We start from the raw sequence: 13,912 nt of genomic DNA, 5'->3' as shown, positions 1-13,912 counted from the left end.
TGAACAAGATCAGTAAATGCATATCCGAGAAATGGTTGAGGACATGTTCAATACCGTGTTTTTTTACAACTAAAATGGCCGCCAGTCTACCAGTCAGCCATCTTTGATCAGATCGCAAAATAAAGTCAGGTGTACGTGTATGACATAATGTACTGTGCTTGTGCCAAGTTGAAACAAAATCGGACTATGCCTGCCCGAGAAATAGTTGGGGACACGTCCATCTCGTGAAATGGCCACCAGTCAACCATCTTTGATGTGATCTCGAAAAAAGAATTATGTGCATATTGTCGTGCGTAGCCTCCGGTTAATACCAGAGGCTCGCGGATGGACCAAAAACGGCTTTAATTGAGGCAACGGCCAATACGGATTTTGCTATGGTCGCGCGGGAGGAAGAAGGAAAGTGAGAGCTGCGGTAAAAGCTTACCTGGAGCGCGCCGACGGCAGCTTCGATCCTGCAAGGAAATTAACTCGACACGGACACAAGCTTTTGAATGGAAGGGGAAAATAATACAAGGGTTTATTAAATAAAAGGATGGGACAGGGAAACGCGATATTAACTAAAACTCCTAAATTGGGATCCCACACACCAGACCTCAAACACAAACAGGGGACTGAATCACGAAAATAACACGTTCGTTATGTAGTGTACGTGGCGTGCGGTCTTATCTGGTCTCGTCGTCTTCCAGTGTAACACGGCCCAGATCGGCCCCGCTCGCGTGCCACCAGGCCCCGGTCCAAGCCTCTCACCGCTCACGAGGTCCGTGCACCAAGCTCCAAAGCACCGAGCACCACGCGTCCAATGCCCCAAAAGCACCACACGGCCCAAAGCACCGCCAGCGATCTCCACACAAGGTCGATCTCCAGTCAGGATCGGTCTGCCAAGATGAAGAGAGTGTGCTGCGCAAGACGAAGCGCCGGATGTCCAAGAGGAAGGGCTGCGCAAACAAGAACCGGCTGTGCTCTCCTTAAATGTCGTTCGGCGCGCGCTGATATAATCTCTGGCGGTGACGTCAGCCTCGGCGCGGCACCCAACCAGAGCCTCGCAGCTTCCCGCCGTTTGCCGACCCTCCTTGTGCCTTCCGCGTTGATTCGCACCTTCCGCACCAACCAATCACAGTCATCCTGGGCAGTGTTATAGCACGTGGCGTGTAGCGTAGTCATTACTCGTGCATGTAGCGTGCTACGCAAGGCCCAGCGGAGATGAAGCTGGCCGCGGTCCACGCGGCGGCGCCCCGAGCCGGCCCCCTTGCCTGTTCGTCTTCCAAAGTCGTGTCAGGGAAGGGAATCATTTAGTGTTGCAATAAAGAGCCTAACTAAGTGTCTAAATGAGTGCATTGCCATATGGGACAAAGGTTTGTCTACCAGGCGTGACACACAGGGGCGTTATTCTTTAATCCCAACTCTATTTATCACTCGAACATCCTGGTATGTTCACAAGTATACATCTTAACCGACAAATCGGACGAACAGAAATTACAAGTGGATTCCTTACCGCGACAGATGAAGCACGTTACCTATTCAGATCTATCTGGCTCTAGATATTGCTACCCCACCCGACATAACAATATGTAAGCCATCATTCATTATCTGTTTGTCAAGTTTAACAAGAACAGTAAATGTATGTCCGAGAAATGGTTGAGGATATGATCAACATCGGTTTTTGTTTTTTTTACAATTAAAATACCCACCAGTCGGCCATCTTTGATCACATCGTGAAACAAAATGATGTGCATATTCATAACAGCATGTACAAAACTTGGTGGATGAGTTGGTTAGGTAACAAGATCAAGCAGATTCAATTTTTGTTCAGGTCTGGATCCAAGTCCGTCCTATTATTGGGATACAAAACGTAATGGGTTTAGCCTGGCAGAGGAATGCTCTCTATTGAGTGCTGGTCTACTTTTAAAAAGTAGAGCTGGTCTGTGATATTAGGCAGTTGTTGTTGTATAGCCCCGGACAGTTCTGTCGAACAAGCCCGCAGCAAGGAGACAGCTGATAGATCTCAAAAGAGCGACCCAGATATCCCCCACATTCAGGTAGGTGAACCCCCGTTTTCACGAAGTCAGGGCCACGACAGAGTTAGAGAGAGTGAGAGAGTGAGAGCGAGAGCGAGAGTGAGAGTGAGAGTGAGAGAGGGAAGAGAGAAGTGAGAAGAGAGAAGAGAGAAAGGGCCGGTCCATGGGGACCGATCGGCTCTGACCGTGACCGCGCTGCCCTGATGAATCCGGGCAGCAGGGAGGAATGGGGAATATTTGTCTCTCGACTTGCATTGGGGGTTTTAACCAGCGCGAAGAGGCGTCTCTGATAGTTGTATATTAGGCTGCCGTTGGAAGTGCTATGGAAATGTGAACCACTGAGGATGATGCAATATTGCCATTAAGATTATTTATATGATGGACATAAATATGGCTCGTTTGTTTTAAAAGCCTTCCGAATGGGCAGCCGTTTTCCCACCTGCAACATCCAAAACCCAATACAGATTTTGCCATGTCAGGATGCAAACGCAAAGTGGATGGGCCCAGAATTTGAAATTTTTAGCAAACAACATGCAGACAAAAAAAAAAAAAAAAAAGGAGTCAGGAGCACGAGACCGGTCTTGGGCTGACCACATCACCATGCTGACATCCAGCTCCAGATGTCACTTTCCTTACTCTATCTAGCCAAGACTTTTCTTGACCACCATCAGTCCTTTATGATTTACAATATGTATTTCAAATGAAAAAGAGTATTGCTTTCTTCTTGTGGAATGGTTCTAAGGCATGACACATGATGGGGGACGGGGGGAGGGTCTGTGGACCACCATCACCGTTGGAGCCTGTAGACCCCAAAGACTTAAATTATTGCAGTATCCTCTCGGTGTCACCCAGGGAAGTTAGAAATTTGGTTTGTGATCTGATTTACAGATTTTGAACTTGTCATAAACATGTGCTCGCATGGGGTGTTTCATCCAGACGGATTTATTGCCATAAATATTGACACGTCATAAAGGTTATGTCATAAAGATTAACATCGGTTATGTCACGCACAGCAAATTATGTGACATATTTTTCCTTTCAACAGTTAATTAAGTTATCATACCCATGATCTACACTACAGCAGCACAATTTCACCAACAAACAATCGAATGCACAATCTCTATACTGTGGTAGCCATGACTACACCATAACCACACTATTTAACCATTACACAATTTGATAGACATCATCATAAACTATGTTATACAGCAATTATCCTAACTATTTAACACATATTCTTACTAAGTTGAGCAAACTACAGGCATGACACTGAGCATTACAGTACCATACTCTTCAATTTACATCTTACTCGTTGGTCCATTGGACCAAATTTTCATTGGTCTTCACCTCAATGAATGAATGAATGAATATGTTCATTCATTCTTTACCTGCCTGCCAGACTTGGGAGATCTTTTGGGTCTTCAGAGTCTTTCGAGTCTTCTGGGTCTTTTGGGTCATCGGGGACTTTTCAGTTTTCTTGGTATTTTGGGTCTGCCCACCAGTCGTGTTTTTGTTTTATTTTGTTTTGCGTTTTTATTTTGCCAAACTTTTAGCAAAAAAGGTCAAATCGCCCCTGATGGTCTGCTCTACTCTTTTTATTATTTATTCACGATCTGGTATTGTATGTGTCGGGGTGAGTGTGTGTGTGTGTGCTTGTTGTTTTTGTGTTTCCGGGGCACGAACATGGCTGGGGTAGTGTCTGGGTTGGATGTGGTGATCTGTGGGTTGCGTGGTTTGTGGAGGTTCTGTTGGATGTTGTGCATGTGTGGGTGTGGTGTTGGGGACCAAGCATTGTTTTTTGCCTGCCTTGTCAAGTTGCTTGCACCATTCAGTTCTTGCCGTTTGTGCATTGTGTGGGTATGTCCACAGTCTCCCCAGCTAGACTAGCCTCTCGGGCCTCTCATCTCTTGACGTGCCATGCTTCAGTATCAATGGACGTTGTGTCTTGGACAAGGGAGCCATAAAAGTCAAATTTGTGGCCGGATTGCAGGCAATGATGCGCTATGGCCGACGGTGACATCTAGCCTTCATTTCAAATTTCGTTTTTTGAAATGTCGAGGAAACGTTGAGCCAGAATCTTTACCGACACTCACACCCAAAGTAGAAGGGCATCGAGTGACATGGAGAGAGAGTGTGCTTCCTATCCTATACTCCTCCACACTAGGCCACACCCCCGGTTTGCCTCCAAGCACATTTTACACATCGTCTGTCATTACTTTGACATCAGCCATTTTCTGCACCACTCCCCACCCCCCTCAATTATGCCCAAATGTGTTTTTAAATTTTCCTTTGGGGAGGGTATTGGAATGAATCCCACACTCCTGATCCCAAATGTCACGTTGGAGGCTCGCAAACACGATATCCCTTGGCTCAGTGATATTCTATCCTGCAAATGGCAGAAAGGTTTCTAACTAAACTGCGCTCAATTTAAATTACGATGAACTGCATTTGGATATGACAACTTACTCTTCCCCAAGGTCACCCCATGGAAAGCTGAATTTGGCGGGTCAGGGATGCAGCAAAATACGCTCTACTCCTCCTTGATCCACAGCAGAGATGAAGAGAGCAGGCCAATGAAGCAAGATCCAGACGAAACAAGAGCCAAACAAAGTGAGAGCAAAGAGATGTTTTCCTCCAGAGGTCCAAGGTCCAATGCCTCCTCTCCACATGAATCATGGGCACAGCCCTTGTGGAAACTCTGTACTATCCAATAGAGGCACCGCCCTTCTGCATGGCCAGTCATCTGGCCCACCCTCCGTACACGAGAGGCTGTCATTGGCCGCCACATCTGGTGCGGGCAGTGTCACATGCTCTTGCATCCAACTCCTCTCCAAGGCTCTACAGCTACAGCTGATTTTACCGCCCTGGCTCGTGGTGCACCAGTCAAATAGTTCATGATAATGTTTGGCGATCCAGGAAGTGTGAAGTGCTTCCTTACAAAGTCCTCACCTGGCTCCACCCACCAAAAAAAGCGTTTTACACATACAATGTTATCCCGAGCTATACTGTCTATAAATTACATATGCTGACTCTCCAGCATCATCAGCAACAAGATGTCTTGTTCTGACATTTTCCCTGTTTACAAGAGTAAATCTATGCCACGTGACTCACACAGACTAAACTACACTTACTACATTATCGCTATGGATCCCCCTAAGCTCCACATAACAATATACACTGCATTCAGAAAGTATTCAGACCCCTTCACTTTTTTCACATTTTGTTATGTTGCAGCCTTATGCTGAAATCGTTTAAATTCATTTTTTCCCTCATCAATCTACACTCAATACCCCATAATGACAAAGAGAAAACAGGATTTTAGAAAGTTTTGCAAATTTATTAAAAAGAGAAAACTGAAATATCACATTGACATAAGTATTCACTATTCAGACCCTTAACTCAGTACTTAGTTGAAGCACCTTTGGTAGCGATTACAGCCTCCAGTCTTCTTGGGTATGACGCGACAAGCTTTGCTTTTGCTCACATTGAACTCCTCCGACATCCCAAGACCAACCAAAACTCTTCCCTTCGTTCTCGTGTCCACCCCTTAATCTATCAACTTAAATTATTTAATGGACTTTAAAAAGTTTAATTGTGTTGCACTCTTCTTTTGTTTTTTCACTCGGAGCCAAAGCTCTGAGATATTTATACAACGCACCACAAAATGGTAGTGGAACATTGGGTGGCGTGTTTTAAATGTTTGTTTGGTGTTCAAAAAGAGGGCAAAATATTGCTTGTGAAATAACATGTATCAACATTTTTCATGCCTGTTCTCCCATCATGTCCAAAGTGAATGTTGAGCTTTTCAAACGCAGAATGACAAGCGGCCGCTGTAAACGGGAGACAGACGAACGCACAGACAGACACCACAGTTCACAATATATAACAGATGGCTTCCCTTCCATGGAACTTCAACACAGAAAGAGACCATTCGTCCCATCAAGCCTGCACAATGGTTGCCAACCTATGACAGTTTTTTTCATTCTCAGCATTGAAACTCACAATGTTGGCAGTAGTTTCGGCCTGAGCCCCAGCAGTGCCCATTACAGTTCTTGTTGCAAGGCAAACCTTAAAGAAACAGACAACAAATTAACTGTGAATCCAGATGCTATAAGTTACTGTTATAATTCAGCTTGAGATATCAGCACAAGTAATACTCATCTCAAAATAAAGTTCAGAAGACAAATTAATATTTTTGAGGAATATTTGTCACACCACCTTGTGTAGTTTCCATTGTAAGATAAGCAGAACACTGCAAGTAAACACTGTAATGGCTGCATTAAATATTCTTACGATCCCCATGCCATAAATGTGACTCAGTCTTTTTGTATCAAAGACTGAAATTGAACCTGTCAACTTACATTGCATTCAAAAATGGACAAAGTTTAGCATTAGTTAATCAACTTGAAATTGTGAAAAGTTTTCTGAAAACGATTTTGAAAATAGTGAAATAGTGAAAAAATAGTGAAAACTATTTTCATTTTTCAGAGCCTGATCATTAATCGTTGTCAAATGCAAATTTACAATGATGTGTGGCACCACATAATTTGTTGCGATTCATCAATAATAAGAGCAATTAAAGAAAACCCAGATTTGAGGATAACAAAAAAAACAATTCAATCATATTATTTTGTGAATCAGTAAACTATATAATCCATATAACTAAGTATCAAGAATGGCACCGTACGAGAAAGCATGCAGTATTTTGAACATTCGGAAAAGGAGACGTGGGTGGTAGCACATTATTAAATTCAACATTTAGTTACAAATACAAGATTCCTCGAGGGCATTATCAGATTATTGTGAAACTTGAGCAATGAGACTGTGTCGCCAATATGCCTCCGCGTAGTTCCTCCCTCCGACTGTGACAACGGGTAAAGGCCTTAGTTCACTGTCCTAAAAATAAACAAGTTTGGATTAAATCCCTTCAGCCGTTTTGAAATGTCACATTTTTACCACAGAACAGGTTTCACGTTGATCGGTGAAGCGTTTTCAGAGAAGGGATTTTTTTAAATATTGGCTTTCAAGCTAATATGGCTGCCAAACCACGTGACATATGACATCAAAAATGTATACACTCTGGATATGTATGGGTAGGGGATCACGTTTGTGAAGTGTCATGTTGATTGGATAAGGTTCGTTTTTCTATCCAATATGGCTGCCAAACCATGTGACCTATGATTTCATAAATTTAACATTTCAAGACAAATGGGTCAGAGATCATATCATGTGCATGCAATTTCAGATTTTTTGGATAAGGCATTCGATTAAAACATTTATGGCTGGTATACCACTTCACCAATGATGTCATCATTATCATGCTTTTGTTCCCCATTGGGAGTACTTCACAATGTGCCAAGTTTCAAATTTTTCCATTCAGCGGTTTCCAAGAAAGATATTTTTAATTTTTTGCATTTAATCCAAGATGGCTACCATACCATTGACATATGATGTCACAATTATCATAACATTCTGCCTGGGTGCCACTCCTATCCTGAAAGTTTTGTCTCAATCGGACGTGTGGTTGCTGAGAAAAACGAGGTTGAGCCCGTACGTACGGACGGATGGACAACCCAAAAACATAATGGGTGGCTCCCAAAATGGCCGGAGGCATAAAAACAGCTACAGCTGACTCACTAATGATATGTGGGTCATTTGTGAGCCAGCAGGGCTTTAATATATCAATATTATAGAAACATACTAATTATCTTGGGATTAGCTCAATTTTCAAAATCTTATAATTCTCAACAATGTTATATTCAGTAATAATGGAACCCCCAAATTTCTGTAATGCAAATGGAGTATCCTTATCCCAATGCAACCATAGCTATGTTTTCCTTAAGTTGCACCATATTGCTTTTTCCTCTCTCTCTCTACTGTTTGGAAGAATAATAAAAGTTGGTATCTTACATTCTCTCTCAACAGACACTGACACATTGGTATCCTTCACAATGTCATCCCACTCAATGGTATCTTGATAGCAGAGATGTTGATTTTCAGATATCTGCACACCACCGTTTAGGATTTCTGCAAGATATGCACAGTTTTACAGATATTAGGATTGCTCGTAGTAAAAACCTTTAACATCTCTCAGCTCATCGGACACCATGACCTCTATAGAAAATACAGCTCTATTTTAGAAAGGTTTAACACATATTTCTATAATTATCTTTTAGTCATCTCTGAAAGATCCATACTAATGGATGAGCAAGGTTATGAAAGGTTTGGATGTGGACACAATAAGGAATGTGAGAGCTTGATCACTGCTGACAGGTTATCATAAGAAAAGCCACAAACAATGTCATGTTCAACATTTATATACAGGGTGTTTCAAAAATATTTATACAACTTTGACTTCCTGCCATTTTTTTTTATTTTTTTTTTGTATACAGAATCGAGGCTCGTGTTTGAGCAAACACATTAAACATGAAAACATGCACAGACACATAAAACATGCAATGAAGGGAGCGGGAGACAAGAGGGAGAGAGAGGGAAGCATACAAGCACAACAACAGTAGAGAACAAGGACGTTGATAGATCTGTGGAAGGGGGAGGGCTGTGGGATGAGGAAGGGGTACACGGTACAAAGCAAATCAACACTTTTAGAAATTTCAGAAAAGAAGTTGGGGATTGAAAGAGGCGGATTTGGGGTGTTTTAACAGGGGTAGAAAAGATCAAGGTTTTGGATGAGGGAAGATAAGAGATGGTGGTGAACAGCTGTTTTAAAGACCTGGAGGGAGTAGAGGGATTGAAGAGAGTGAGGGAGTTTGTTCCAGAGGCGGGAGAAAAGATGAATGAAGGAGTGAAGGTGAGCAGAGAGCCTTGATTTTGGCAGTTTAACCAGAAGAGGGTTTCTGGCAGATCTTGTGCATCCTGTAGGTATATTTGGGGGACAGGGCACAGACAGAACAGGGGGAGCAAGGCCGGAGAGGAGTCGGTAGAAGACAGAAAGACCACCTACCTGCCTGCGGTGAGAGAGAGAGAAAGGCCCTCAGAATCAGCTTCATTGCGGGAGATTCCAATGATTCTGAATGCTTTGGTTTCAACCGCATGAAGCCGAGGAATGTGTGAGGCAGGAGCACCAGCCCAGAGGGGAGAGTGTTTTTTGACCTATACCGTTTTCCTTTTTAGGGTTTGGTGGTGTTATCATGGTATTTGTTCCCTGGGATTTCTAGCTCTGTAGCTCAACTATGCCATTGACAGTGGAGCAGAAGACAAAAGTGGTGGCTCTGTGGTATGAGACTAAATCAACAACAACAACATTTTCTCGGTGGCAGAACCACCAGAGAAGATCACTAAGAGGTAGCTGAAAGGGCCTAAGGTCACATGCTTCTGCGCCTTCAATGCCAGATGGAGAATGCTCGGGCCTTACTGGTTTGAGAAGGACAACAGCAGGAAGGTGGTGATCAACGGTGAGCGCTACCGTGCCGTGTTCCAGAAGTTCCATAATGATCCAGCCCAAAAGGTCACCCCAATCCAGCTCAGCATGACCTGGTTTATACAGGATGGTGCACCCCCACATACAGCTAGTGACATCATCACTTTCCTGCAGCAGCTCTTCAGAAACTGCCTTGTTGCCCTGGGTACTGCTCTGTCTACATCAACCGCCCTGCCACACTGGATGATCTGAAGCATGAGGTGTCAGACTACCTCCAAGCAGTGCTACATGAGACCTACAGGAAAGTTGGACAGAACTTTGGAGTCAGGATCAATGCCTGTCTGAACCGAGGAGGGGCACACATCGAGAACGTCAATTACAAGGATTTTGCCAAAAGCCAATTTCAGACCTTGGCCTCTCACTAACTCGAGCAGTGAGTTACTGCAATAGCAATCAGTGTTAGAAAGTACCATGTCGTAAGCTTTCAATAGATGTTTGGATCACGTTCCTGAGGTTTCTGTTTCTTTGTAAATAAACGTTTAATGTTATATCACTCTTTTTGAAACACCCTGTAGTTTCATCAGACATTTGTTTCATATCTATATATTTTTTCCTTTCAGGGGACACTTCTTTTTCCTTCATATGCAGCACGTGACTGCGAGAGGCATCATTGCATGGGGCCACGTCTTTGTTGCTGATGCTCTGCCACCTGCATGTTTGAGCAGGAATTTGCAATTTGTTGAGTGTGCTGGTGACAACTCACCTACTTTTCACGAAGGACACTTTATGAAATCTTTAATGTTCACCAACTAATGCTAACAGAGGCACACAGTTTAACGGCCATCTGAGAGACCGCACAAACATTGATGAATCTTCCTGTCTGTGAAACACCAGGGTGACAGTTTATAGCTGGGCCGGGATTCAAACCCGGACTAGATAGCTGAGGAGTGGGTGTGTATACCTCTAGACTATCTTGCCAGCACATGCAGTGGATAATGAAGTGCTTGACAACAACTTCTTCTTCTTCTTCTTTTTGGTGGGGGGGAGGAGGTTGCCCTGCGAGGCAACCATTTACTCTGGTTGCCCGAAGTCAAATTTTGGTTGCCCAGGCATTTTGTTCGCCCATTTCAAAGATTCATTTAGGAGACCACAAATGCTTAGTTATAAAGGACTTGTATAACTTTTATTTACAGAACTTTTCAACTTGGAAAGTAAAATCAAAGGAACATGTAAGAGCACACAGGAACACATGGGAGATAAGGTTACAGATGTTGGCAGAAAATAGACATCTGATCTAGAGAACTCACCATTGCTTGTACATTGTATTAGAGAGCTTCATGACATGAGCATGCTGCTCCTTGTCCATTCAGACGATGTGGTGAGGAATGGTCGCAGGTGTAGCTGTCACAGAAGATGTTTTTTCTCTAATTGCAAGTTTTGTTCCATTAGCGCACTCGCGATGGTGTTTGGAAGCATGGTGCTTTCTGTACATGGTGTTTTCTAAAGTTGTAAGATCCGATGAAGAAGGATCAAGATGTGTCAGGAAGGCTGGGAAGTTGCAACATACTGTTACGGTACGCGGTTAAGGATGTTGTTTGCCGAGCGAAGGCTCCGCGACCGAACAGTGGTTCCCCGACTCACCCGATTCACCCAGACGTTGGCCGTATCGCGCCACCGCTATTCAATCGGGAAAAGACTAAGACGACGAATGCAAAGAGGAAGAAGAAGACGTACAGAAGCGTAACGGGGTTTATTGTTATTTACACATATAAGCAAAAAGAGCAGTCACGATTATTTACAGGGGACATGAGATGCAGGTGACACAGTGCAAATGACTAGCTTACCTAACAGGCTTAATTAATACCCAGGACAGAACAAACGAAGACACAGACTCACGCGGGTAATGATGATAGGAATTGGCTGGAAGGAGAGGAAAGTCCACTGGGTCCGGCAGCACGATCCGCACGTTCTGCAGCCGCCGTTCCTTCGCGGCCCTGCTCCGAACTGCCGTCCAGGCCCCTAAGTGGCTGGCGAGCGTTGTTGCTGCTGCTGCTGTAGACGCTGCCGCTGGCGAGCAAGGTGACGAATAGCAGGCTTTTGCGCTTCCCTGGATGACCTCTGCTTTTGGACCTCACAACTCGGCTCTGCTCTGACGACCCAGCTCTTTCCTTTGCACCTCACCACGCAGCTCAGCTCAGCCTTGGACCTTTTTGCAACTCTCTTGGACTCATCTGCTTGTCTCCTTTTTGGGGAGCGTCCCCACGGCGGGTTATATAGGCCCCGCCCTTCACCCTTTGCGAACCTCCCCCAAGCATTCTCTCTCCGCCCTCTCAAGCCAAACCCCTCGTTCTGGGTTGGATGAGCAGGGCCGACTTACTCCTCCCCTCTATGACGAGGTGGAGACCCGCCTTTCTTCCCCAACCCTGCCTCGTGGTCAATGGCGGCTTTGGAGGGGATGTAATTGCCAAATTGAGGCTTGGCCATTACGAAAGGGGAAATGGAGGTTTTTGGGAATGGGAATGAAGGGAATCTATCTCTTTTACTCGGTGCAATGGAGTGTCATTTTAATGGAAGACAAGGCCTTACTCTAAAACACATAATAAGATATAAGCTACTGAACAAGGGTTTTATCGGGTCCTGCAATGTGGTGTTTCATGGAATAACTACCGAGACGCCCTTTTTATCTTTACACAACTCCGGAGGCAGGAGGCGCAGAATAAACAATAATAATAATAAAGCACACAATAACAAAAAATACAGTCCTCATATCCGCAACAATACATTGCAAAACATCTCGTCATCATATTCGAGCCACTTGAAATCTTCTATTTTGCCTGGAACTTCCTTTGCCATTTATTTTTGTACTCAAACGTACTCTGCTTCTTCAGGGGTATCCAACATAGGGTCCTGGAAGAGAGCTAGCAGTGCTCCTAGAAGCAGATAAACATGAAGGATGGACGTGAGAATCCCCTTCAGCATCTTATCGGCAGAAACACTCCTCTTCAACACCTCGTCTTTTAGCATGTGCAATCCCGAATTGAGACAGCCTTTTTTCTGATTCATCGTTACTTTGCATGTTGAAAACGATTGCTCGAGATTAAATTAAATTTCGCTTGGCACAGGTTGAATCACGTTTATTATTCACCCCTCTCCCTTACATAGAAGGTGCCCGAAAACGTACTTGCATGAGCAAATGAAACCAATACCGGTACGTAGCTTGCCACCAAAACACGTTTTACAAACTGTTCAAATCTGTTCACAATTTTTGTTTTCCTGTGAAATTATTTCAAATAATCATATGTATGTTGATTCATGTCCTTTCTATACAAAATAATAATGAGGATAATAACAATAATTTAAAGAAGTATTTTGTCATGAAAACATGACTTGAGTCATACTGCTTACATTTTAACTAAAATCGCAACAATTATTGTCATTCCGCAAAACCATTATTGCACCCAGCAATCATAACTTTTGCAAGCGACCACCTGAGCGACAAGCAATGTAAATGCTGTTTGACAGGTTGAATATGGTTAGCTTAGTGAAGGGCCTCTCACACACATACACACACACACACACTTTTTATTATTTGTCAATTTAATTATTTTAATTAATTTAATTATATTAAATATTATGAATATTAATTAATATTTATAGATTAATGTTTAAATTTAAATTCATATTTAAATTTAAAATTTTTAATTAATTTATTAATATTCATAAATTAAAATTTTTATTAACATTCATTTTTAATTCTACAATATTAATTCTCCAGTATCGGATATTCCTAAATTATAATATAATCTAAAGGTTTGCTGTAAAATATGTTAATTTCACAACATGCCGTATGTTGTAAAATTGTCAACCTCAAAACCTTTGTTTAAATTGTCAACCTCAAAACGTAGTTCCCTAACCTAAAGTAAGAACCTTAACCTGCAAGTAATTGGCTGGTTTCCCCACCACATAGATCAACAGCTCGGCACAGTTATTCCTTGAGGTTTCGATCCTTTCAGCTTAAAACCTCTCCAAACAGCAGGTCCACAGCCTCGGTCATGGATTCGCATCAGTAGATTGCCTACATCAGTAGATCCTCAACCTCATTTCTGTCCAGACAGTTGGTCAACCCATCGATGCAGCATCACTGTTAAAACTTTACTTGCTGGAGGATTTAATGTATTATCACATACAACTCCCATTGTGGGAGAATTATAAGCCAAATAATTATTTTACAGAGTTTTCTAATTAGGTGGATAGTAGGCGAATCATCGCTGGCATTCTGACCGAATTTTTCTTTTTAATTCATTTCTCGGGATAGAGTAACTCTTACGGAGGCAATATTAGACCACGTCTTGTCATGGTTCCTTACAAACCAAGCAATGGTAAATTAATTTGGTGTAGTTATTATGTACTGTAATTTTTTTAAATATAAATAAAGGGATCCAGTTATATATATATATATATATATATATATATATATATATATATATATATATATATATATATATATATATATATATAT

General features: G+C 42.7%; 1 protein-coding gene across 1 annotated transcript in view; it reads right to left on the bottom strand.

Moving 5' to 3' along the window:
* Positions 1-13,912, bottom strand: part of LOC137430349 (receptor tyrosine-protein kinase erbB-4-like) — a 724,268-nt gene that overhangs the window by 299,780 nt on the left and 410,576 nt on the right. The window contains exons 4-5 of the mRNA XM_068121152.2: positions 7,926-8,042; positions 6,018-6,083 (exon numbers count right to left, since the gene is read on the bottom strand). Of these exons, the coding sequence (XP_067977253.2) occupies positions 6,018-6,083; positions 7,926-8,042 (183 nt within the window). The remainder of the gene's footprint in view (positions 1-6,017; positions 6,084-7,925; positions 8,043-13,912) is intronic.

This window comes from Myxine glutinosa, chromosome 6, assembly GCF_964187855.1.
Source record: "Myxine glutinosa chromosome 6, kmMyxGlut1.1, whole genome shotgun sequence".
Taxonomy (NCBI): Eukaryota; Metazoa; Chordata; class Myxini; order Myxiniformes; family Myxinidae; genus Myxine; species Myxine glutinosa.
Note: the sequence above shows the minus strand (reverse complement) of the source record. Positions and strands in the feature narration are given on the sequence as shown.